Source organism: Delphinapterus leucas, chromosome 6 (assembly GCF_059928025.1).
Source record: "Delphinapterus leucas isolate spDelLeu-1000000601 "Yukka" chromosome 6, BTC_Dleu_Yukka2, whole genome shotgun sequence".
Classification (NCBI taxonomy): Eukaryota; Metazoa; Chordata; class Mammalia; order Artiodactyla; family Monodontidae; genus Delphinapterus; species Delphinapterus leucas.
Window position 1 is genome coordinate 101,270,448 of NC_143134.1, and position 25,537 is coordinate 101,295,984.

Sequence of the window (25,537 nt, forward strand, 5' to 3'; positions counted from 1 at the left end):
CAGCAACAAAGACATGCAGATATCTCTGACACAAGGGAGGGCTCAAACTTCCCTTGAATTTATTCTAATCGCAGGCGTTGGCACCTTTCGGAATGACAAGGTTCCTGGGTCCCTGGGTCTAGTGGGCCAACCAGAAAGAAGGCTGCTCAGAAGCCTCCCACTGCTATCCCCACCTTCCACAGACCAAAGATGCACTTGGAGGAAGCAGCCTCCTTTCAAAAAATGCAAACATCCCCTGGAGCAGGACTCCAGAAGCACAGCCCCTAACTGCTGATAGACAGGGGGTTTTCAGTGGAGGAGAGGAGCTGTCGAAAGGTCCCATGTCGTGAGGGCTTTTGACCTCTGAGAACAGGCTGTCAGCAGGGCTGCGGGTATTGGAAAGGAGTGCGTGATGGCAGCTGCGGGGTGGGCCTCAAAGACCACCTGCCCTCACTTTGCTCTAGAGTAAACCTTTTCTGTACAGGGCCAGATATTACCTATCTTGGCTTTGTGGGACAGAGGGCTCTGTCGTAACTTCTCCACTCTGCCACCGTAGTGCCAAAGGAGCCACAAACCATTTGTAAATGAATGAGGTGTCTGCGTTCCAATAAAACTTTATTTATAAAAACAGAGGGGATTTGGCCTGCAGGCCATAGCTTGCAGAGCCTGCCTAGAGGGAGGCAGAGGAGGGTGATGGCCCTGCACTTGAACCACTGTTCTCTCTTAGCAATGCTGAGGGGTTCCCATCTCTCTGAGCCTTAGTGTGCATCTATAAAATGGGTTTTAAGGGCTTCCATGGTGGCGCAGTAGTTGAGAGTCCGCCTGCCGATGCAGGGGACGCAGGTTCGTGCCCCGGTCTGGGAAGATCCCGCATGCCACGGAGCGGCTGGGCCCGTGAGCCATGGCCGCTGAGCCTGCGCGTCCGGAGCCTGTGCTCCGCAACGGGAGAGGCCACAGCAGTGAGAGGCCCGCGTACCGCAAAAAAAAATAAATAAATAAAATAAATGGGTTTTAAAATTCCAATTTCACCACTTAATAGAAGAACTCAATAAGGTGATATAAATAAGTACACAGAGCAGGCACTCGGTATGAGGCAGCTACTATGGCCACAAAAAAAAAGCTCCCAATTCTGAAGTCCGAGCCAATTTCCTTATGCAGCCTTGGGTACGTGGCACTTTTCTAATGGAAGTTAAAAAGTCATCTAAAGACTGCTTCAGAGCATCAAATGTCCTTATAAATTACACACAACATACCTTTAGATTAAATCCAAATTTTCCATCTTCATCTGGTGTGATGCGGATCAAGACTAAGTAGCCGTCACCATCATTCTGGAGAACGTCAGAAAATCATCAGTTATCTCACTTCTTTCTCCAGTGGTTGGTGATACGCTATTTTCTTTGAGTCATAACCACCTAATCGCCCGTAAGGCAGCCCTGCACGGGAGGCCTGGCTGGGTCGGCTGCCACTTCAGCCGCAGCACCTGGGGTCACGCACCTTGTCACAGTAGTACTGGCTGGAGTCCTCGGTGGAGCCCCCTTTGGTCACCCTGTGGAAGTCCTCTAAGAACTGCTGATCGACGCCATCTGGGGAACAGGAGCCTGGAGCATTTGAAGATGGAGACACAGAACTGGATGACTTCTGGGTCAGGCAGCTTTGTGCTGGGTTGTTCTCGGATATACTCCTTCATCGTGGGGAAGGAGGAGATATTTTAATAACTGGATTAATATTTTATCAGAGCAAACATTACTGACTGTTGGGGCCTGGCATCTCGCGGCTGTCACCAATCCTTGGAACCTTAGAAGAGCTCCAAAGGTCAAGCCCAGGGCTCAGGCACATCCAGAGTCCACTGGCTACCCATGTCCCCAGCTGGCCTAAAGATCATCACCTTTAGTTTTGGGGAAAAGGGGAAGGAGGGCAGGGTAGTACCAGGAACTGCTGAAAACTCAGCTGCTTTGGAAGGGTGATAGGGAAATATGCCCAGCTACTCTGGTGCTTAATTATTGAAGCTCACCCAGATGCATGCGTCTCCATCCCTTTTGAAAGCTTTTCCCTTCCATCTCACTCCCACTCATAGCTCTGCTTCACAGGACAGTTCGCTACCCAAAGGAAATGGGGCTAACGTGGCATATTCAGGACAATTTATATGAATCCTAGTTTACATTATTCACCTGTGACATCCATTAATGCCTCCACTGAGATTATACGTTTTATTTTCCTCTAATGTAAGTCCTTTTGTATCTTGGAGCTGCGCGGCCCAATATGGCAGTCACTAGTCACATGTGGCTATTTAAATTTAAGTAAATTAAGAATAGAAAGTTCCTCAGTTGTACCAGTCACATTTCAAAAATGCTCAACAGCCACACGTGGCTAGAGGCTCCTGCATTGGACAGCGCAGTTACAGGACATTTCCATCATCGCAGGAAATTCTACTGGATGGCGTTATCTTCGAGAATTACAGACTATTACAACTGAAAAGACCTCTGTGGTCATCTGGTTCAACTCCCATTTCACAGATGAAGAAACAGGTCAAGAGGCGCTGAGTGACTTGCCCAAGGTCACACAGCTTTCCCCTCACCTGACAGACAGAAGTCTGATGAACACGACTCCCCCAGCACCTCTCCCCTCTCCTCTCCTCACACCAGGTCTGCTCCTAAGACCCTCCTCTCTAACCTCTCAGGGCCACAGGGATGAACACGGTGGAGGACACGCAACTTCTCTGCATCATGCACACCCACACTAGACCCCTTCCAGAGCCACAGTCCTAGCAAAAGATGCCTTTAAAAGCCAACAGAATATGGGGTTGTCCTCATGTTCCACAGGCTCCTCCATATTCTAATCTCATTCCAGGTTAGTGATGGGAAAGGTGAGCAAAGACAGACATTCAGTGAAACAAACAGACAAAAGACAGCTGCTGCTGCCTCTTTATTTCAGGTCCTTATCCATGGAGTTTTCATTAATGCAGTGCTTCTGTTTCCTAGCAAGTTCAAATTAGCTTTACTTTAAATATAGAATCTGTATCACAGTCACACAAAATGATTCACAGCCTCAATTCATTTGAATAAAAGAATTCAGTGACAGAGCAGTACAGAAGTAGAGCTATTTGCAAGAGAAGAGTTTGGCCTTAAGGTTTTCAAGTTGGATGGGAAGGCATTTCAGAGAGAGGATATTTTGTTATGTACTAGTGGTATGTTTTCAGACTGAAAATAAATGAGACTTTAATTTACTTAAAAGGGAGCTAAAAAAAAAAATTCTCCCGAAGTTGGGCAACTTTTCTAAGTTTTGATGTTTATAAGAGCACCTCCTAGTGGCAGAAAGGGAAACTTGGAAGTTGCTAAACAGGATAAAGCCAAAGAGGTTTAGGAAAAGCCATTTCCAGCTCTAGCGGTGGACCTGAACCTTTACTGTGAAGCCGCAAATAGCATTCATACTTCAAACATTTGGAAGAATCTGGAGATGAGAGCGATGGAAAGGGTGATGACATTTAAACAGAAGAGCAAGGTGACAAAGCAGAAGACAACAGACTTTTCAGTAAACTGTAATGTATTTCTGTATTCATTATATTTAATTTCTAAATTCTGAATTTCGAATTACATTATATAGAATTTAGATAACATCTTATAAGGTTTTAAAGTATTTTTCTTTTTCAGTATAAAATGTAATGGTCTATCCCAAACAGCCCATAGTACTAAAAACAACATATTCAATGTCATTATGTGTCCAATCCTATTTTCTAAGTAGGGGTGGAGAGCTTACTCTTAGATGGTAATTTATTAAACATGACAATATTTTTTTGGCTGATCAACCGTGTACAGACGTTCCCTGTAGGCTGCAGTAATGCTCCGCTCAGTGTGGAGGATGGACAGACAGATGGCGAGGAGGACATGTAATGACAGGAAGCAACAAGAAGGTGGCAGATGGACGCAGCACAGGGATGCCAGGAGTAAAGACGCCAAACCAAGTGGCCTTCCTCCCTACCAGGGCAGGACGTGAGGTGCGACCGAGGGGAGAGCCCAGTGGGTGAGGACGGAGAGAAGAGGGGAACCCCTGGGGTTTCAGTGGGTAACTGTGAAAGGGGCCAAGAAAGGGGTAGCAGAAGGGAGCTGAAGCAATTGATTTGCTCCTGAGGCCAGAAGGGAGACCGTCACTGCCGTCGGGGAGCCAGAGTGGCCAGGGAGGGGCTGGCCACCCCAGCTCCCTGGGGTGAAAGGGGCAGAGACAGACAGACAGACAGACTGACCGGCAGACAAACGGGTGCTCGCCCTCAGAAGCCGACGCTTCAGAACTGTAAATGCGGTAGTCATCGGAAACAAAAGCCAGGACAGAGTTCATTTCTCTGAAGGGAAGCAAGGTTAGAGACAGTTAAAATGGCAGGATTTCCTGGGTGATGCTTTTTATACCATTCTTTTCTACACCCTAGAAAATGACAAAGGCCCCCGCGTCCCCCCACCCCACCCCCGCACAAACCTGTTAGCCAAGCAAAGCTGTGCTCCCACTGAGGGTTTCACAGCTCTCCCTGGGCGCCCGCAAGGAGGCACTAGCTATGGTGGTGATAGAATAGGGGCCATTCCACGTGGCATTTCTCTCTCGAGTCTATGAGCTTCTCGAGGTCAGGAGAGACTCTAGTCCTCTGCCTAGTCCTCTCCTGGTGTACTTAACACAAAGCCAGATATCTCACATGGATCCTGACATAAGGATCACCGAGTAATAGAAAGCATGTCTTCGTGGTATGGGTGTTACGACATGGAGACGTTCTTCAGGTGATACTCTTTTATCTCTGTGATACATGCCAAGGGCCCGAGATCAAAACTTCACTCAAGAAGTTGCGGAGGTGGCTGAGGGAATGTGGGTCAGAGATGCCGCTGTCTGAGCTCTACGTCTCATCACTCATGGAATCAAGGGTCATGCACCTGTCCCCAGGCTGCCCACTCAGATGCTGCGATAACTTAAGGGCAAGAAAGCACTTGTTAAATTTCAGTCAATTCATGCTTGAACTCTTTGATGAGAATTTCTCATTGACACATAGCCTGCAGCAGCACCTACCATGGGGACCTGCTCACAGGAGACAGGTAACCGAAACTCGTTACAGTAAATCTGAGTCCTTGGCGTGCAGATTAGATGCTGTGTGATATGGGGACCTGCTGTGGAAGTGGCAGGGGGGGTACCCACTGTAAAAACTTGGGAGCTTGTTTGTACTTTAGCCAAGGGCCACATCCTGCTTCATGTGACCATCTCCCCATTCACCTGTCCATCCATCAGAGTAGTCACGGAATATCATGAAGTGCCAGGCACCAGGCCAGGTTTGGGGGAAGGAGAGGTGAACAGGGCTCTATCCCTGCCCTCAAAGAGCTCGCTGTCTAGTTTAAGATAGAAAAGGAATCAAATATTATCATCATGCTGTAATGGAGATGCTCAGATGCCTAGCATACAGTGGGAGGCCAGGAGAGGCTTCACAGAGGAGGGGGCGCTTGAGTCTGAAAGATAAACCAGTAGAAGTTTAAACAGGTAGTCAAGAGGGAAGAAGAAAGTGTTGGGTGGGCCAAAAAGTTCCTTTGGGATTTTCCATAAGATCTTATGGAAGAGCCCGAACAAACTTTTTGGCCAGCCCTACATTTTAGGCAAAACTCTAATATAAAAAAACTTCAGTGGTATTTGCAGAGGCATGAAATTTTGAAAAAGCACAGAAAAGGCATTTAAGCGGGCGAGTGACATGCTTGGGCATAAATTTCAGGAAAATGATCCTGTTACCCTTTTTAAGGATGGTCTGGAAGGAGGAGAGACTAGAGACAGGAGGACACTTAGGGCACTATTGCAACTGTCCCTTCGAGAGACGATGGCGGCTACACAGGGGCAGTGCGGGGTGGACGGCGGAGGGGTCCAGGTCAAGGGATATTCACGAGGGAGAATCAACAGGTGAGAAACTAGATGACGCAGGCGGAAGAGAAGGAGTTGTCGAGGATGCCTGAAGTTCCCATCGGTGCCCACTGGGTGGTTCTGAAATGTGGCCCCACTCACCAAGATAGGAGGAGCCACAGGCTGGACAGAAGACGATGAGCTGAGATCAGGCCAGGCTGGGTTTAAGGTATTCGTCAGCTGTCCACATGTAAGTGGCCCAAGACCAAGTGAAGTGCAGGCAAGGTGCAGGGCAAGTGGACACAAAACTCCTAATGAAACCCTGTCGCTGGCTGGTCTCCTGTGGGGAGACACAGCTTGGACAACTGGGTTGTCCAACTAGAGAACAGGCTGCCACACGGCAGGAGAGCTGCCCATCACCGGCAGGGTGACCAGGTGACAGGGCAGAGGGAATTCCTACACTGGTGATGCAGCTGAAGAAGGGGATTCCCAAAGTTCCTTCCAATGCAGAGAAGCTATTTAAAAACATTTTTTAAAAACAGTGGTGAAATACACATAATATAAAATTTACCATCTTAACCATTTTCAAGTTTACAGTTCAGTAGCATTTAAGTATATTCACATTGCTGTGTGTACAGAAGTTTGGAAATAAAAGCCGACAGCTGTCTCCTGTCCTTGGAACAAGGCAGGCTCTAAAGAAGGAAGTAAGCAAATAGCAAAGGCACCACAATGGCACCAAGCCCCATTCACTGAGGAGTTCTTCAAACACAACCCTCATCTGCCCTCAAATTTGTTTTCCTCCAGCTTCTGCTCTGCAAAGTCATTTTTTTCCTTTGGGGAACACCCCCTCCCATTTTCCTGGGTGGTGGGTTGTTTTTGTTTTTGGAAACTTCCTTCTCTGCAGATCTTGGCCTTGGCTCTGAAGCAAGGAAAGGAACATAGAATGTCTGCGAGAGTAACAAGAGGACAGCCTACTCGGGCATAAAGCAAACTGCCAAGGATTCGTAACTAACCATAAACTTTGCTGCGCTGCTATAAATACGGAACAAACCAAGGTGACTTATCCACTAGGATGATGTCCAGAGTCTGAACTGCACCACTAAGGTTTAGAGCCAAAGTCGAACCGCTCTGTTTCTTCCTTTCTCTCTTTCTTCCTCTTGTTTACACGGGTACAGAACATTACACTTCATTCTTCTTTCTAAAAGGAACTCTCCTTGCTGTCTGTGATGTTATTCATCTGATTTCTGACAGGATACTTCCTTTTGCCTCTTAACACACTAATGTGTTGTCTAAAGCATGTGCAATGTTTCTTAAACATTTTGAAAATACTGTAGCCCACCCTGGGTATCTGTGGATACAACCAAGCACAGATCGAATTAAATCCGGGGATACGAAGGGCCAACCATGCTTAGCCATTTTACATGAGAGACTTGAGCATCCATGGATTCCGGTATCTGTGAGGGTCCTAGAACCAATCCCCCTTGGGTGCCGAGGGACGACTGTGCTCACTGAAGACACCACCGCAGTTTTTTCTCCAAGTACAGACTAACCTTCCCTTCTTGCCTTGGGCAATGGAGGGCCACCAGACTCTCAGGGAGGCCAGCTGCCTCTGAAAACCCAGCAGAAGGTGGCTTCCTGCCAGCAGGAAGGGGTCCCCTACTTAAGTGAGGTGCTAGGGGCTGAACTTTTTCAACTGTTCGCCCCACTTGCAAAGCACAGCCGCTAACTCGATTCTGTGAGCCATCTACTGTTGGCTCACCTGGCAAAGACGTGGCAAGGAAGGCTGCATTTGCATCACCATTATTTGCTACTTTTAACATTTCACTGCAAAATAAAAAGTGCCCCAGGATGATACATCTTTTTATGTCTCACGGAGGAGTTTCAGAAAGAGCCGATGTGCAATGCCTAGGGGTGAGTAGGGCTAGAAATTACTTAAATCGAACCGGGCTTGAGGAAGTGAATTCTCAGCTGAGTTTTAATAAACTTAAATAGCCATCTGTGTGTGGCTGTATTGGCCTGTGAAGCTCTAGATGCTCTAATTCCACGGTGGGGAAGGAAGATGGAATTATAGACCACAGAAGGAAGGTCTGACCTAGGACCTGTAATCAGGCTTCTCAGAACCCGCATTTGCCCAAACTCTGTTCTCCTTTCACCAAAGTGACAGAGCCCCACAGTGTGACGATGAAGGCTGATAATGTGCTATTTGCCCAGCTGGCCTGGAGGTCCCTGAAAGCAAAGGCTTGTCTAATTCACCTTCACATTCCCTCAATGAGCAGCAAAGGGTGTACAAAGTGTGCTGCAGGACTCGGCAGTGAGCGTAGCCCTTTAAGACGTCCATATACCACTGGACAGAATTCATCTCTCCTCCAGCCAGCACCTGGAAATGTACAGTATCTGTGCTGTCCAATATGGTAGCCACTACTTATGTGGTTCTTTAGCACCTGAGATGAGGCTTGTGTGACTAAGGAAATGAACTTAAATTTTATTTTATTTTAAATAATTTCAATCTGAATAGCCACACATGACTAGTGGCTACTGTACTGGACAGGGAAGGTCCAGAAGCTCCACAATTCCATGATGGATTTGCAAACCACAGCAGGAGGATCTGACACGAAGGGTGTGACTGGGCATCCCAGAGCCCTCGGTCAGTTCCCTAAACCCTCCTTCTCCGTTTACCAAAGCAACACAGCCCCTGACAGACTCAAACTGGCTCAAGTCATGCGTGTCTGCACTCCTGCCCTTGTAGACCTAGAACTGCAAAACCAGCGTCACGCGAAGGAACTTACACCCTTGCACTCTAACCTCAGCGAGGCTGCAAGTTGGAGCAAGGGATAGTGATCGTTTCAACAAAAGCATCATCCAAGCTCAGGTCACAAGGAAATAATGAGCAGAGGATTATTTAATCAGAGGTGTTAAGAACACAAAAGCTGGAAACTATGTTTGCTGTGGTCAGGGACAGCAGAGAAGTAGCAACTTCACACTTAAGTGTGAAGTGAGATCTGTGATTCACCTGTGATGCCTACAGTACAATCGGGATGCGTTTAATGCTTTAATCCTAGTAGCTAGAGTGGTAAAAATTTACAGATTAACTGAAGTGCCTTCTTGCTAATCCTTTGCTATTAGGGGAAGCATTATATGTTTCTATATTTTGGGCACAGCATGGGACTTAACTGAATGGATACTCAATGACCATGGTTGACTTCCTAATAGATGATCCATTCCTATAATACTTTATGTCATTTAATTTACGATCTATGTCTTGTCCACTTCAAAAAAATGATTTGAGATCGCTTACTCTAAAATGTGCAGATATGGTAGAACAGTGAATTCATTAAAACAAGAGAAAAAATAAGACCCATTAATAAAGCAAGGAAGGAAGAGTAGGGACTAGATCAGAAACCTGAGCTATGGGAAGCTAATGCAATTGAGCCTGGCATGCAGCTCTGAGCTCCCTGGTAATCAAGTCAAACAGGGAACTACTGAATTAGATATTATCTTACTGAATAATAAAAGGACTCAAGCCAGTATGTTAGGAGAGACATATTTTCTCCTGACCTTGAAATGTGAAGGGCGTTTGTCACATTAAAAAAGGAAAGTGGGGACATAAAAGAATTTGATGCACACTGTCCTTGACAAAAATTTAACAAAGAAAATCAGAGATGTTCTCCGAGTGTTTTTTCTTTATACTGACTATTCATTAAAAACAAAAAGAACAAAAACCCGAGGACATAATGTGGTTCTGAGAAGGCTTTCTGTGGACAGCTAGAAAATAAGCACATCTCCAGTGATGGGGAATCCTGCAGTGGTCAAACTCTGACAATCGAGAGAAATACTACTATAGTTAACATGTCTACAACCTCTGGAGTATGAAATGGCTTAAACTGGGCTTTGCTCGTGAACTGGCGAGAACACTATTCAGGAGAGCTAACAAGCGTGTGGACAGTATGTCACTGTTGTTGACAAAAAGCAGGGCAAGCTCTTGACCCCAGGCACACAGCCTGTCTTCCTGCCGGGGAAGGGAGAGCGTGATGATGTTCTTGGCCTGGCAGACAGCACCCCGGGGAGCTGGCTGCAGGCTCCAGCCCTTGCCTCCTTTTAAACGGCCATCGGGCCTGAGCAAATTCCTCAACAGCTCAAACAAGCAGACACAAAGAAAGAGAGGAACACAAGTTTCTTACTCTCGGTGTGGGCTTCGGTTCTGAGAAATCTCAGAATCGCTGTCTTTAGGGGACATGGAGCCCTTGTAGGTGTAAAACACATCTTCAGTTTCAGTGATGTACGTCATTTCGTTCACAAGGTTGTCTGCGGAAGAGTGTCGTGGCTTTCGGATTTCGTGCCGGAGTCGAGGACTTCGCCTGGTGGGGAAAGGTTCAGTGTGAAGTGCTGAAAGCAGATTCTACTTAGGAATTTTATCAGACACCAGTGATCTAACTTTGTGCTCTGACCTTTCGAAGGATGCCTTTGCTGATGCTGTTGGAACTTAAGAGCCAGTTAACCCATTACTACACTAGAATCTACCAAGGGCCACGTGGTCCCAGATATTCTTAGCCCAGCGGTTCAGCTCCTCAGCTTTGTAAACAGGGCAGATGAGACTGGTTTTTGCTCTCTGGGAAGTCATTGAGTGTTGATTTAGGGGGAGTTATTCTTCCAGGAGGACTCAAGCTCGCAATGTGTAAACAGGCTTTATTGACTGCTCATCAGACAATTTTTCTGATTCATTTGTATGGTACAAGTAAGGGTTTAGAAGCTAAAGTAAGTTTTTCGGCAGACTTATTTCAACTACATCCCCTCATGCGAATCTCACTTGATCCAAGAAGAAATGTTTGCTTTTTAAAATGTATCTCTTATGGGGCTTCCCTGGTGGCGCAGTGGTTGAGAGTCTGCCTGCCGATGCAGGGAACACGGGTTCGTGCCCCGGTCCGGGAAGATCCCACATGCCGCGGAGCAGCTGGGCCCGTGAGCCATGGCTGCTGAGCCTGCGCGTCCAGAGCCTGTGCTCCGCAACGGGAGAGGCCACAACAGTGAGGGGTCCATGTACCGCAAAAAAAAAAAAAAAAATATATATATATATATATATATATATATATATATCTTATGTGGTATTAGATGGGCATAGCCCCAGCACCACCCTGTCCCTCCAATAGCAGCAGTAGCTGTGTAACATGAGGCAAGTCACACCACCTCTCTGAGCCTCAGTTGTACCTACCTGGCTCCTGAAAATGAATCAAATGAAGCAATGTCCCCAGGATGCCTGGGGTGACACCTGGGGCAGCACCTGGGCATCGGCTCCTGCAGTGGGTGATCCCAGGCTGCTGAGCTTTCTAAATTTCATTTTCCCTGTTTTTCCATCTTCCGCTTCTTTGTTAGCCATTTCTCCTTGGGACTGTCAGAGCCTCCACTATTTGCAATCCCCCCGGGCCCCGATAATCAATAACACTGTGTCCAAAGCAGAGTGGAAAGGTCTGTGATTCCTCAGAAGAGGACCTATAAATAGCAGTAAGAGCTATAGTCCACTGGCGTGGCAACGTCACCTCCAGCTGCTCTCCTGGACGCTGTCCTGGCCTCTGTTCTGGGGCCCTGGCACTGCTGCCTAAGAGACTTTCAGACAAATTAAGCTGCCACGTTATAGCATAAATTTACTACTGTAGGATGAGTGCCTAAATCTAGGAAACCAAGAACCAATCTATTCAGTCATGTTATGATTTCCAACACTAAACACCATCACCATCCCTGCCCAGAGCATTAGGCCCCAGTGGAGGGCCCTTACCCAGCGGCCCTGCACAACAGCTCCTTTTTTGGCCTGCATGTTAGAATGCCCCTTAGTCCTGGTAGCTCACTCTTTGAGAATTTACAGGTGCACCCTATCATGCAATGAACAGAAAGCCATACCCTTATTTCAGGGTGGGGCTGGGGCAATGTTCCTGGCTTGGTTTCCCCTTCTGATGATGCCTGGCTCTTTTGAAGCCATTCACAAAATGGCCTGATGTCTTTGAGGAACATTATAATAAAATAACAATAACAACAATAACAAAAACAACAATAATAATTCTACCTGATCCTTTTTGTATAGCTTACAAAGCACTTGTACATTATGTCATTCAATCCCTTTACAGATGGAAAGACTGAGACCAGAGAGGTAAACAAACTTGTTAACGAACAGGAGAGTCAAAATCTGAGTCCGGGTCTTCCAGTTACAAACCCAGTGCCCTTCCCACTTTGCCAAACTGCCACTTCCTTCTTTTTTTTTTTTTTTTTTTTTTTTGCAGTACGCGGGCCTCTCACTGTTGTGGCCTCTCCCGTTGAGGAGCGCAGGATCTGGACGCGCAGGCTCAGCGGCCATGGCTCACGGGTCCAGCCGCTCCACGGCATGTGGGATCTTCCCGGACCGGGGCACGAACCCGTGTCCCCTGCATCGGCAGGCGGACTCTCAACCACTGCACCACAAGGGAAGCCCTGCCACTTCCTTCTTTTTAAGCTGAGTCCATCATCTTAAAAGTTGGCAGGCTACTTTCCTATGTGCATTTGCTACTGTTGCTGAGGGTCACACGTCCTTACATCAGTTGTATTACATACCTTTACTATGTTTTCTCAAAGTTTATTTTGTTTGACATTATGGGAAATGTGAGATTAAATAAAGTTAAACATGCTTCTTTATCACAGGACTTCTCAAAACCTGAATATGCTAATTTCAAGAGCAGCATTTCAGTAAGCTGCAGTGCTCAAATTTATTTAGACCAAATAACTTTTTAAAAAAGAACATGCCAGCGTCATACACTAAAGAAAATGTTTAGCTAGACTTGTGCATTTCACAAAAATAGTTACTTCTGCAACAAACATGCAAATGTAAACTCTGACCATAGGCCACCTGTAGTTATGTTTTTATTTTTATTGAGTTTTTAAAAGAAGTAAAGTGTTTACTGGTAGGTAATACCAAAAAAGGAAGACATACCAGTTGGGAGTAATAGGAGGAGACCGAGACGGTAGACTCTTGGTTTCTAAATGTTCCACTGATAAAGATCTCTGCATGGCCGGGTTCCAGACCATCCCTCCAATCACTTTTTTGCAATACTGGTTATTTACAGACCTGAAAAACCAGATGTAGGTTCACTTTCTACACTGACATATTCAACGAGAAAGAAGTGACAGCATAAGTGAAACATGTCTACACACACTCCCTCCCTGACGGATGACTGGTTAACACCTTGATGACCCCAGCAGAGGTTACCAGGAGTGGAGGTACACGGGTCAGAAGGGATTCCTTTCTGTCCTAGCTTTTCCTTATGTGATTTCTTCTCTTCGGGTGAAAAAATATTTTCTTGCCCTTACTATTTCAACCAACAAAACTGCTTTCAGAATATAACCAAGCCTTACCAGATAGAAGGAATTTCAGGATTAACATTGAAATACAGTTCAAGTAACTTCAAGGAATGCTCACTTTACTCACACTGGCATGAGTACAAACATTAACCATGCTTCCCAGTGTTCTTTGTCATCCTAGCTGGCAGAGACCGTCACTGTAAATCACTCAGAACTCTTTAAGAGCAGACCTGAGAAAATATGCTTAGACAGCAGAGTTTCAGGCCATGTTCTCTGAATGTGCCACCCTGAAGGTTACTTTCAAATTTTATTTATACCTAGAGAATTTAAATCTCAGCTCTCTAGACCCTTCAGAGAATGAATTATTTGAGAGGATGGAGTTTGAAGCCAGTTTTGGGGAAACTCAGTTCTGGCATTTCTAAATTTTAAACAATGTTTTAATGTCTCATTAAAACATTCCACGCAATTCCTTGTAGCCTAAAACCATCAACCCAACAAAAAAACAGGACAGAAAAACCACAAGAACATAGGTAACACGAAGCACACCCTCTAGAATATCAATGTACTAATTTTCAATGAGAAGTACGGTTGTCACCCTGATCAAAATGCTCACAGAAGCATCACCACGAGAATCTACATCAGAAACCAAATTACCGTTGATTGAGAGCACATCATCGGAATAAGGGGAGCAAGCTGGTTGATTCAAAGGTTTAATGTAGCAGCTCCCCAAAGTATGCGTCACAGGTTATTAATAGGTACTCTTTGGAAAAAGAAGTGATCCACTGTCCCATAAGCTTGGAAAATACCGAATAAGTTTCAGAGGGCCCAATATGCAAATGTATAGCGGTATCTCTAGGGGTTGGGCAAATCACGTAACCTAAGCCTCAGTTTCTCCATCTATGAAATGGAGAGAATGAGGGATGAGATTTGCCAGTATGCTGAAGCTGGTATTGGTGGTCAAGAACTGCTGACCTGTGGCCACAGAGCCACCCACCATGTCCCAAGTGACCCCTAGTGGCAGATTAAAAATGGCTGCAAGTTCTCTGACTCTTGAACCCAGGCTGGCCTGTGACTGCTTTGACCAAGAGTAGCTGTGCCAGGTATGGGCCTAGCCTTTAAAATGACCGGCCACCTCTGCCTTAGGCTCTTGCAGTCCTGAGCCTCTGTGTAAGAAATCCAACTACCCTGTGAGAGGCTCTGAGAACACACAGAGACGGTGGGGGTCTAGATGAGTCCAGCCTTCTGATCATTCCATCAAAGGCACCCGGTGTGGGAGAGAAGTGGTCCCGGACCCTCAGCCCAGCCCGGCCACCAGCTGCATCTCACTGAGAAACCCTAGTCTACATACTGCACGGAGAGGAAGGATCATCTGGCCACGCCCTTCCCGAATGCCTGACCCACAAGATCTTGAGATATAATATAATGGTTACTGCTTTAAGCCACCAAAACAGGGGTAGTTTTTTCTGCCACAATGGAGAAACAAACAAACAAAAAAATCTTCCGTGTTGTTTGCATTTTACAGATGAAGAAATTGAAGAAGCAAATTAAATTAAAACTGATGTAGATCAGATTTTAACCCAGCCTTCTGTAAGACAGTCCAAGCTTTTAGTTGCTCTCAATGCCACTTCTCAGCTCACCAAGAGGATTAAGTCCAACTAAAGTAAATGCTACATTCCAGCAAGTTATGTTTACGGCATGTTCAGAATAGAGCTACTGAATGTGTAAAAATACTGGACAGTATTAGAAGACAAAATCTTGGAAAATATATTTGCTCTTGGTTCATCAGAAGCTTAGCGCACTTAGCACCATAAATATCAATATTATCACTGATACTAACAGACATTTACTACTTATTCAATTGAGAAAGCTATCAACTGATTACCATGTAATAGGAAAGTCACTGGAATAGTCTGATACAGTCCCACATATCAGATAATGGCTCAGACAGGGGCACCAGTTTTAGTAACAGCCGTATCAGTTAAAATAAAAATCACAAAAATAACTCTTCCAACCAATTTAGAAAATAATTTGATATGGAATTTCTGCTACATCTTATATTTAGAAGGCAAGTATTTATAATACATCTTGTATTCTACATCTTAGAATAAAAACATATACAAAAATATAAACTGCATGAGAACACACTGTAATCTAAAAGTTTAAAATGTATAGATTTATTTACTAGTCATTAAGTATTTTAAATATCATTCCTACGGATAATAGCACACATGGAATTGCTGTAAGAATTAAACATGTAAAAAAAAAAGAATGAAGCGTAACGAAGTATGTGCATGGAACAAAGTAAGCACTCAGTAGTCGTCGACCGTAATTATTACTGTTACTATCTTGTGATTAGTGGATGTAGTATATGCCAAAAAGTCACCTGACTCTGGAAATCTTTATTTCTGCTCATTCGTTATTATAGAGCGTCTTATGGAATTGCTGTTCAGTGGGAGAGGCTGTCTTAATGGCACCAAGATGACCCTTAGTCACAGCCTTGTGCTTCCCTTGGCGTGACATGACGGAGCTAGCTGTTCCAATGCTGGCTGCTTGGGGGCTCTGAGTGTTACAGAGTTGAGCAGGCAGAAGCAAGTGACAGGAATAGGAGAAGTGCCTGCGTGTGTGGAAAGACACACTGCGGCCCCAGCAGACTTTCACCCATGGTTCTAGACCCACCAGCAGCTCTGGCCCCAGGGCCTGGGGCCCCTGGGCAAAGACGTCCCTCCCCCTGAGGATGTTTACTCCCCAGGGGTGACCAGGACATGTTTATTTCTCAGCCTAGCGTGGAGACTGTCCCTAAAGCATATACTCACTTTTTGGGGTTCCTAGAGCCCAGAGTCCAGTACTGAGACAGAACATTCTTTTCCTGAGGTAGTAGCTTCTTTGCCTGAAAGAATGTATGGTGCTCGACACAGGACTTCCATAAGTTTTTGCAAGATCGGTAATTTAACATGTTGAAGGCCACTATGTGTTCCCTGGATTCAGTCTGGGAGGAAAAACACAGTAGAGATTTCATCTACACAGATGTAGGAGCAGGGTCTCAAGCATTCTATGCCCACATCGGTGGTTATCAAGTAAGAGACAATGCACAGCAGAAAACCGGTTTCAAAATTCCTTAGGCCACAGAAACAGGGTTCTAAGAATATTCAGCAGCAGGATTTGTTACCCATCCTTATGAACGTGGTAATAAAGACGCCCAGAGTCTACCCTTCATCATCATCCATGGTCTTTCATGAACGCTTTCATTTCACACCTGCCTACATTTCTAGGTCGGATATATTTGGAGCAACCGGATAAGGGCTGTCTGATACATTCCTTTCAAAATTTAGCTCTGGGAAAAATCTCTCCCCTGAAGAAATCATCTTTCACCTATCAAATGACGGGAATCTTATAATGCTTTGGGTTTCTCTATTTGCTTTCCACAAAGAGAGTCAGATCTAGTGCTCGCTTATAATAATCATTTTGATCATTTGCTCTACCTCCATTCTACCTGAGTTCAGGTTTTCTGTTCTCATGTTAAATGACCATCCTGTGCATTTTTACGGCACCTTGAATTTCGCATCTGGGGCTCGGGAGACCCAGATTCTAGTCCTAGTTTTCTCTGAGCTTTAGTGCTCTCAGCCCTAAGAGTTTATTGTGATGTGGAGCCATTTTAGGTACATGTTATCTTTGGAAAATTGGGAAATGACGTAGTGACAGTAAGTGAAAAATATGCAGCCTGACAAGACAGAGTGCGGTGTCGTGGGAAGAGCGGGCATCTCAGATTCATAACGACCGGTTCAAATTCCAGCTCCTCCACTTCACTAGCTGTGGGTTCTCTCACCTCTAAGTTGCTCTTCTCCATGTGGAAAACCAAACTGAGTTATCTGGAGAGCTACAGACTCCTCCTATGAGACATATACGCAAGGCCACCGTGCATTTTAAACACATCAAGGGAAGGAACTGACCTCGCTGACTTTTATTGCTACTCTGCAGTGGGCTCGGCCAGGTGCTTTGACCAATGGCACTTCTATCTAAATCTGATGATTCCCTGAGAACTGGGCATTGTTGCCTTCCTGTAACTCAGACTACAGGAGGTTACGTAACCCGCCCAACTGGTGAGTGGAAGAGCTAGGACCTGAACCCAATGTCTCTGACTGCAAAGCAAGTGACTTCCTCAGCCACATAAGCAGAGTGAATTACATAGAAGACTGCGGGGCCCACCGGATCCTGATGCCCACTTTCTTTCCACAGCTTGCAATGCTCTTTCTTCCCTGTTACACGTACGACAAATTCCTTCACCTGCTGAAGGACTAAGAGCTGAACTGGCTAAAAACACAAGAACCAAAGCAAGCACAGGTACAACTCACCTGTTTTTGTCGCTGATGTATAAAGAATTTTTTCCTTTTGAAAGAAATTTTTAGAATGTTCACCCTGCAAAAAAAGTAAAACACAACACAAAAGAAGCACATCAGGGAGCAGCCAGGTTGCAGCTGGCGCCTCTCGGCGTGTGTTCTCTAGTCCACGATCATGATGGCTGGGGGCTCTCGGCTTCCTAGACTTTGCTTCAGCGCAGAACGGATGGTGGCCCCATCACCTCGGCCAAACACTAAGTAGCTGACTGAAGCTGAGTGGCACATCAGGGCCCCTGGTTTATGATGTAGCTCTTAAATAACAAGGACCATGGGCAATGCGCTCTCTGCTGTCAGCTGCTTTTGTGATTACTGCAGCTCTGCTAGGGCTGGTGTGTACCTGGGGAAGACAGCTGAGGGCAGTGTGGAGCAGCAGGAGGAGGACACACGGACCTGCGTCCGCATCCCAGCTGCTTCGCAAACTTAACAGCCACTTAATAGCCGTGTGTCAAGTAGCCTCTCTATTGTTTGCATAGTAACACAATTATAGTCACCATTAACAGCATTTTTTATACTTAAAGCTTTACAAGCAGCCCCTCTACTAAGCCTTGCAATACTCCTGAAAAGTACGTATCATTATATCCAGCTTTCAGATGAGGAAACTGAGGCTGGGAGACAGCACTTAAGTGCTCAAGATCATTCAAGCCAGGAATGCTTGGAGCCAGCATCTGAGCTTGTGCTCGTAAGTCCTCCACCATGGAGCCCTTCTGAACAGTGGGGACAGCACTGCCTTTCTCAGATTTGTCAGGATTCAAGTCTGCTGGATCTCCCGAGTTTTTAGACCAGAACTGGGCACTTGATAAAACTTCAATTAGTAACTAAGGAACTGCCCTGAAAATACAGCTCCTGCCCAGAGGAAGTTCTCTGAATCCTGGCTAATGTGCCACCCAGGAAGGATTCCTTAACTCCAAAACCTGCCTTGTGTTGTTTTATCCAGGTTTCACACGGTATCCCAAACCATAGGGTGACTGGGGAAGAAGGGGATGCGATAAAAACCAAACTAATTTTCCCAAGTACTGAATCTGGATTAATTGTACAGGTCAGAGGTAAAAACTTGGGAGAAAGTCTCTGTCCCTTCTTTAGAAAGAAAAGTTTAAAATTAGAGGTACCATTACTTTTGTTCAGCATATTTTTAAAGCACGGTTCAGAAAATAATTAGAACCGGTTTGCACTTACCAAGGATAGAAACTTGTGCAAATATATTTTCGGTACACAGCGATGCCCACAGAAGCAATTCCAATCATTAGATCTAAACTGTGCAGATCCTGTAAAAAGGAAGATCTCAGATTCACAGCGTGTTACTGTCATGCTTATGCCCTCCAGTAACTTAAGCACGCATGCTTTTATAAATAGCACTACATGTAAGCTCCAAAAGGAAAATTACAGAAAACAGGCAAAAATCTCCTCTTAACAGATACTTAAGATCCAAGTACTTAGCACCAAATTCTTCCAAGGTGAAAATACATTGCCTGACAGCAACACCTGGGTTCTGCCAGTTTACAAAGTTACCACCAGGCAAGCTCACTCATTCCACAGAATCATAGAAATGAATATTTGCCTTTACATCTTCAACAATTAGTATCAGACACCATATTGAAATCAGAAAAGCCTCGTCCCCCGCACAGCTTTAAACAAATCTCAACTCCCATCACTGAAAAGGCTTTAGCTATTAATATGGAGTGTAGAACTGCTGATTCTAAACCCAATGAAAAATAAAATATGGCTTATAAGTCCAATATAGTCAACATTTATTAAGAGCCCATGTGCTAGGCATTGCCATAGATAATGAAGGTAATAAAAGGAAGATACAGCGACTACAAGATGTAGGCCATTAAATCCATTTGAGAATGAAAATTTTAAAATAAACAGTGCCTTCCCTTGAGTCATCTACATCCCTACTTACCCAATCAGATACTCGTAATTTTAAAGAAGGGGCAGAGTTACCACTGGATGTGAACCTTAGGTTTGCCGCTTACTAGCTGTGTTGGTTTGGGCTACTGGCCTCAGTTTTTCCTTTTGTACAATAAGGACTGTCGAACCCACCTCAAAGAGTCTTATCAAGCTGAACTTAGAGAATATAAGAACGTATTGGCATGCGGTAGGTATAAAAAACGTTCATCCCCTTCGCCTCTCAAGAGATAGTGGGACAAATCATTTATGAACGTGATGCGAACACGGGGAGTGGGAGAAACTGGCCAAAACAAACACTGCTTCTCCCGTTGTGGAAAGTCCAGCGAGTAATCACTATTGGGCCCCCAACTGAAATCACATGCTTAAAGCAAAACCAAATTGGCAAGTTGAAAACCAGGGTTGCATTAAACGTGATACTCGGGATCAGAATATAGGGAAATATTAAGCAGGTGGGATAGAAAATTAGCAAACAAAATAAAACTCAAGTGCAGAATGAGGAAATAAATGAATGCTTTGTGTGGGCCAGTGACGTGGGTCTCAAATCTCCTGGTTCTGTGGCCATCACGGTAGCATGGACAGTCACTGTTCGCTCAATTGCCGTGCCCATCTCCAAACCTCCCAGCTTGCGGAGCAGGACTGTATGATTAGCTGAGGAACAGCTTTGCTCAACAGTTCATTGGCTGATGAACAACGAGCAGAAGTGATGAGTCCCCTCCGGGCCGAATCATTTAAGAGCTGGTGTGCAGCCCTCCGACTTCCTCTTCCCTTGGGACAAGCATGAGGCCACATGTGAAGATGGTGAAGCCACCAGACAGAAGCAGCCTAGGCTGCTGAATCACTGCACGGAGGAGCGCTGCCCTGGAGAGCCACCGGGACCCATACAGCCTTTGAACTACTGAGAAATAAGCTCTGTGATATCAAGTTACTGATTTTCAGGGGGTTTTGGTTGATGCAGCACAGCCAAGGGTAACCCAACTCCCTCTGATACCACAGGGGTGTCAGGCAGACAGGTAATCAACTGGCATCAGGACCTTCATGAGACCCTGGGGGTGGGGGGAGCACAGATCAACTCAGGCAGATGTAAAGCCCACTTCACCATTGAAGAAAGGGCTCCACAACGTTCTACCAGACAAAACAGTATTTGCAAGTGGAATAAAAATTAAGTCAAGTCCCAAAGATGATGTTTTGTAAGATCCGTGTCTTTTTCCTACTTTATTACCTATGTTATATCCTGTACACTGCACAGTTAGGGGATTGAAGTAAGAGAAAAGAAATGAAAGTGTTTCTACGAATTGCAAAAATATTATTTAAATGTAAACTTTGGTAATTTTCTCAACTTCCCTGAGCCTCAGTTTTCTCACCTGTAAAATGGGGGTGATTAGAACACATTTCCCAAGGCTGCTACAATCTTTAAATGAGACCTTATGGTCACATATGAAAGCATCTGGAACAATGGCTAGTATGGACTAGGTGTTCAACCAATATTTGCTTCCTCTGGATATGATGTGGCCCAATTACAGGTAGAAAATGTAAAGGTCAGATGTCAATTAGACAGTGCTGGGGTCACACACTGAAGCCATTACTTATGTGCTACCTGACCTGTGATAAGTCCCTGAGTATCAGTTTCTCCATCTGTAAAATGGAGGAAACGACAACACTTACCCCATGGCATTACAGTGGGAAGTAAATAGGGACTGTCTGGCAGTTAGAAACGGCTCAACAGATGATAGATACTCCTCAGTTTTGTTTAAAAAGTCACAACCAATTCAAAATACTTGATTTTCATAAACATGCCATCATAATAGAAAACTAGCATATTTGAGTACATAATTAGCTCTAATTTGAGCAGCACTGAGATTAAATAGTAGAAACCCTGGCTCATTAAAGAGCCCCTTGGAAAACGGAACTCTATACATGGTCCTACAAAAATTCCTTGTTTCTAACCCCTGTGACCCCCCCAAAGTAAAAAGCCTTCAAGTATGACAGCAAACACGAAAAAATCCAAGTGGATAAATAACCAGCAAAACTCAATATTACTTTATAAACCTTTCAGGTATCTTTAAAAAAAAAAAAAAGGTCTTTTTATTATACTGGAAAAGAGATAGTTTCAAAGAAGCTTTCAGATGTTCAGAAATTAAAATAAACATAACTTTTGAACTACACCATGCTGAGGGTACCTACCCTACCACTGTGCAGCTCCACTCCATAGAAGTCGAGGGTCCGTGCTATGTTGATAAAGCAAGATTCTGCTTCCGACTGCTTCAGCCCACTGCAAAGGCAGACAGAAGATGCAGAGTTCACCCAGTAAACAGAATCTTAACTCCGATTTTTAAAATTAACAAAAAGCTAAAAATATTGATACCATTACTATAAGGTTATTAAATGCCTTATGTTTTTCATCTTAAACAATCAAAACCCAAATGCTAGTAAACCACGTTTTTCTTCTTGTCCACTGAATATGACTTCATCTAGCCCTCTTGTTCCTCTATTAAAAACTACCTCACATTTAGTAGGTTCTCAATATTCAGAGATAAAGACTGTCACCTTCTGGAATTCCCACCCTACCTTTTCCAAGTCCCTAAAGTAGTACGTGCTCTTTAGGTCTTTCTGCCTTTATCTATCCTTTTAGCAGCAGCCTCAAACTTCCAAACGTCACTGTACTATTTTAGGATGCTGGCTCCTGCCTGGACAGCAATTCTGGGAGAGGATTGGCAGTGCCTTTTTGAAGGGACACTGGTTGCTTAGGCCTTTGTTTCTATGGCCTTCCTGAGAATGTAAGGTCCCTTGAGACCTGGCCTTCTCGGTCAGGGTGGCCCTTATTTGACCTGGACTGAATGGAGCCACTGCAGCTTTAAGTGAAAGGAGGCAAGGGAAGGGGAGGCCAGAATTGGGCGAATCTGCTGGAGTGGAGGCTTGGCCCGAGGCAGCTGCGGAAGGGTGGTGCTCCCTTCTGGAAGGAAGGTGGTTTTCCCAACTGAACCCAGAGAGGACGGGGATTCACCCAGCCTGTCAGCACCTATGTCTGTCTGCCTGTCTATTCAAAACCACCTGAAGGAACGGCTCGTTTCATTAAATATGGGAACCTGTTAAAAGGTTTGCCTGGTAGGGTCAATCTGTGGGGCAGTCAGATTTAAAATGGGCATTTCCTCCAGGAACTAATGGATTTCAATGACATCCTGAAAAAGAACGCAGCAAATTATCCTGAACTCTCACAGGATTTCACACTTTACAGAAATGCTAGTAATGCCAGATATATTTGCCATCATAAGAGCTCAAAGGTTCACAAACCCCCGACATCTTGAAAGAGGATTCATAAGCAAAAGCAAGAGAAGACAACATCAAACCCAAAAGGGGACACGAGGTCTGACAGTGCCCGACCTGAGTTCCCAAAGTAGGTCACCCGCCCCTCCTCTCACCTGTGCTGCTCATGGAGCGCCTCCACCTTCGCTAAAAAGTCCTCATTCTGATCCGGTATGAACTGACTATCAGAAAGATAGCCCGGAGGATGAATGGAAGAATCATGGTCTCCAAAATGAGCTATCAAGACAGAATGAGGGGAAAGCACCTTTTCAATGTGGTCTGTATTTACAAGCATCTGTAGCATCAACAGAGAAGATTTCTAAATCAAATGACTCCTTCTCTGTCTCAAGGGCAGGGGCTGGGGAAATCTTTGGTCATGCTTTATAGTCAGTCTCAGAAGGGAAGGAGAGGAGTGAGGTAGTTGCTTAGGTGAATTTCATCCCAAAGTTGAAAAGTCAGATGCAAGGGTATCTTTCTTTACATCTACTCAGCCTGGGGCTCACCCTCCTCAACTGCCACCACACACGAGGGCTGCTCTTTGAGATCTGCGCTGTAATGAAGGGATCTGTGTCCTACTTACACTGTTCCTTGAGGGCTGGGAGTGGGTCAGACTCATCTTTCGGGCCTTGTGCCCAGGCATGGCACATAGTAGCTGCTCGGGTGTTTGGAACTCACCTGCAGAGAGGCTACTGCAAAGTTCAGTTTTGGAAGCGGAAAAGGGCAGAAAGCCAAGTGACCTACACATACAGACTTGGTCATGGGTGGACCACAGGCCACGAAGGCCAGCCAAATGTGGCTAAGCTGTGAACAGGAGTGTCGAGGCCGTATGAGGTAAGCACAAGTGTGGCTTACAGGTGAGTTTGTGCATGGTGAAGTGTACGACAATGCATTTACAGGAAGTAATTTAGATGCCCCGACGCTGGGTCCCCGATGAAAAAAGCCCGAGAAAGCCTTAGAATCACCTCATCCAAACTCTGCATGTTGAAGGAGAATGTGAGGTCCAGAGATGAGAAGGGACCTACCCCTATTACAGAGCTATTTTTCAGCAGTCAAGACCAGAACCTGGCTAGCGCTCCCACCATTCTGCCAGCCTGCCTGCCACGCCTGCGGGCTACTGCTGGCCATTTGCGGATGACAGTGGTCATGTCCCCAGACGACAACCAAATGCTGCAAATGACCTTCTTGAGCCTGAAGGCAGAGTCCTGTTAAATTTTACACTGTTGGTTGCATCAGCTCATGGAGATCTTCTTGGACCTTGACTTGGTCATCCATCATATTAACGAATAGTCCTAACCCCTGTGCCTTTCTGCAAACATGAACAGCAAGGTTCTCTTTTTAGTCAAGTCACTGACAAATGTCTGAACTTAACACAAGACCACCAAGCGAACCTCCCTGTAGTGTGGTTGTCCCTGGAAATCTGAAGTCGGCTACTCTGCAATGAGCTGTGTTAACCACTAGGGGGAAACAAAGTTAAATAGTCTTTGGAAACCATCTGCAAAGCACAGGGTGGTTCCCATGTTGTATTGAATGACCAATGACATCATCCCACTAGATGCTCTTGATAACCTAGCGACAGGCCTTACTTTTATCCCCATTAAACAGATAAGGAAATGGAGACTCAAGGAAGGAACCTGCCCACTGCTGCTCAGGCTGGTAACTTGGAGCCTAGACCCTGATCACAGTTCATCTTCTTTATCTACTTACCATACAACACGCCCTGAACTCCAGAGTAACACGCTTTTCTGTTTGTGGGGAAGCAACACATGAGAAAGCTAATTATAGCAGAAAGAAAAGGAAATAAACACTTATGTGTGAAATACCTTGTCTTTTAAGTCCCATACATTCTTCTGGCTAATATTTTATATCTTGCAGGACAGAGTGTATGTCTCAGGTACTCAAATGTATGGCATATCAAGCTGTCCTGTTGGGAAAGCCCTTATTTGCTATTCATCTAACTCCAACTTGATCTTGGAGGCTCTTCTTAAGGGGTCATCGCTAGGAAGCTTTTCTACACTACCTCCCCCTGCACCCTCCTTCCCCCTCCAAGGAGAACAAAGTGCATCCTCTGTGCTCACCCTCACTGCCAGCATCAGTTGGTCCATGTCTGCCTGCCCACCAGGCTGCAGACCCTTTGCAGAGAGCAGCTGTGCTCTATCTGTGCAACCTGAGGCTACTGCAGAATCCACAAGTGGCAGACGCTCAGAGGCCATTATAGAACAAATATGTATTTTCAAAAACTTCATTCCTGGGGACTTCCCTGGTGGCGCAGTGATTAAGAATCTGCCTGCAAATGCAGGGGACACGGGTTCGATCCCTGGTCTGGGAAGATCCCATATGCTGCGGAGCAACTAAGTCCGTGCGCCACAACTACTGAGCCTGCGCCACAACTACTGAAGCCCACACGCCTAGAGCCCGTGCTCTGCAATAAAGAGAAGCCACCTCGATAAAAAGCCCGCGCACCTCAATGAAGAGTAGCCCCCACTCGCCACAACTGGAGAAAGCCCGCGTGCAGCAACAAAAGACCCAACGCAGCCAAAAAAAATAAAAACAACTTCACTCTTGGGACTTCCCTGATGGCGCAGTGGTTAAGAGTCCGCCTGCCAATGCAGGGGACACGGGTTTGATTCCTGGTCTGGGAAGATCCCACATGCCGCGGAGCAACTAAGTCCGCGCACCACAACTACTGAAGCCCGCGTGCCTCGAGCCCGTGCTCCACAACAAAGAGAAGCCACCGCCATGAGAAGCCCGCGCACCGCAACGAAGAGTAGCCCCCGCTCGCCGCAACTAAA

General features: G+C 45.5%; 1 protein-coding gene across 27 annotated transcripts in view; it reads right to left on the reverse strand.

The window, feature by feature from the left end:
• Positions 1-25,537, reverse strand: part of PTPN3 (protein tyrosine phosphatase non-receptor type 3) — a 147,273-nt gene that overhangs the window by 34,710 nt on the left and 87,026 nt on the right. For 23 of the 27 annotated variants that reach the window (XM_089913544.1, XM_089913563.1, XM_089913549.1 and 20 more), the window contains 10 exons: positions 22,865-22,985; positions 21,630-21,717; positions 18,714-18,802; positions 17,496-17,559; positions 15,960-16,132; positions 12,779-12,913; positions 10,008-10,184; positions 4,217-4,312; positions 1,474-1,660; positions 1,233-1,307 (listed from right to left, as the gene is read on the reverse strand). In XM_089913544.1, the coding sequence (XP_089769670.1) occupies positions 1,233-1,307; positions 1,474-1,660; positions 4,217-4,312; positions 10,008-10,184; positions 12,779-12,913; positions 15,960-16,132; positions 17,496-17,559; positions 18,714-18,802; positions 21,630-21,717; positions 22,865-22,985 (1,205 nt within the window). The remainder of the gene's footprint in view (positions 1-1,232; positions 1,308-1,473; positions 1,661-4,216; positions 4,313-10,007; positions 10,185-12,778; positions 12,914-15,959; positions 16,133-17,495; positions 17,560-18,713; positions 18,803-21,629; positions 21,718-22,864; positions 22,986-25,537) is intronic. The other 4 variants (XM_089913546.1, XM_022579098.3, XM_030761632.2 and 1 more) reach the window with 4 other exon arrangements.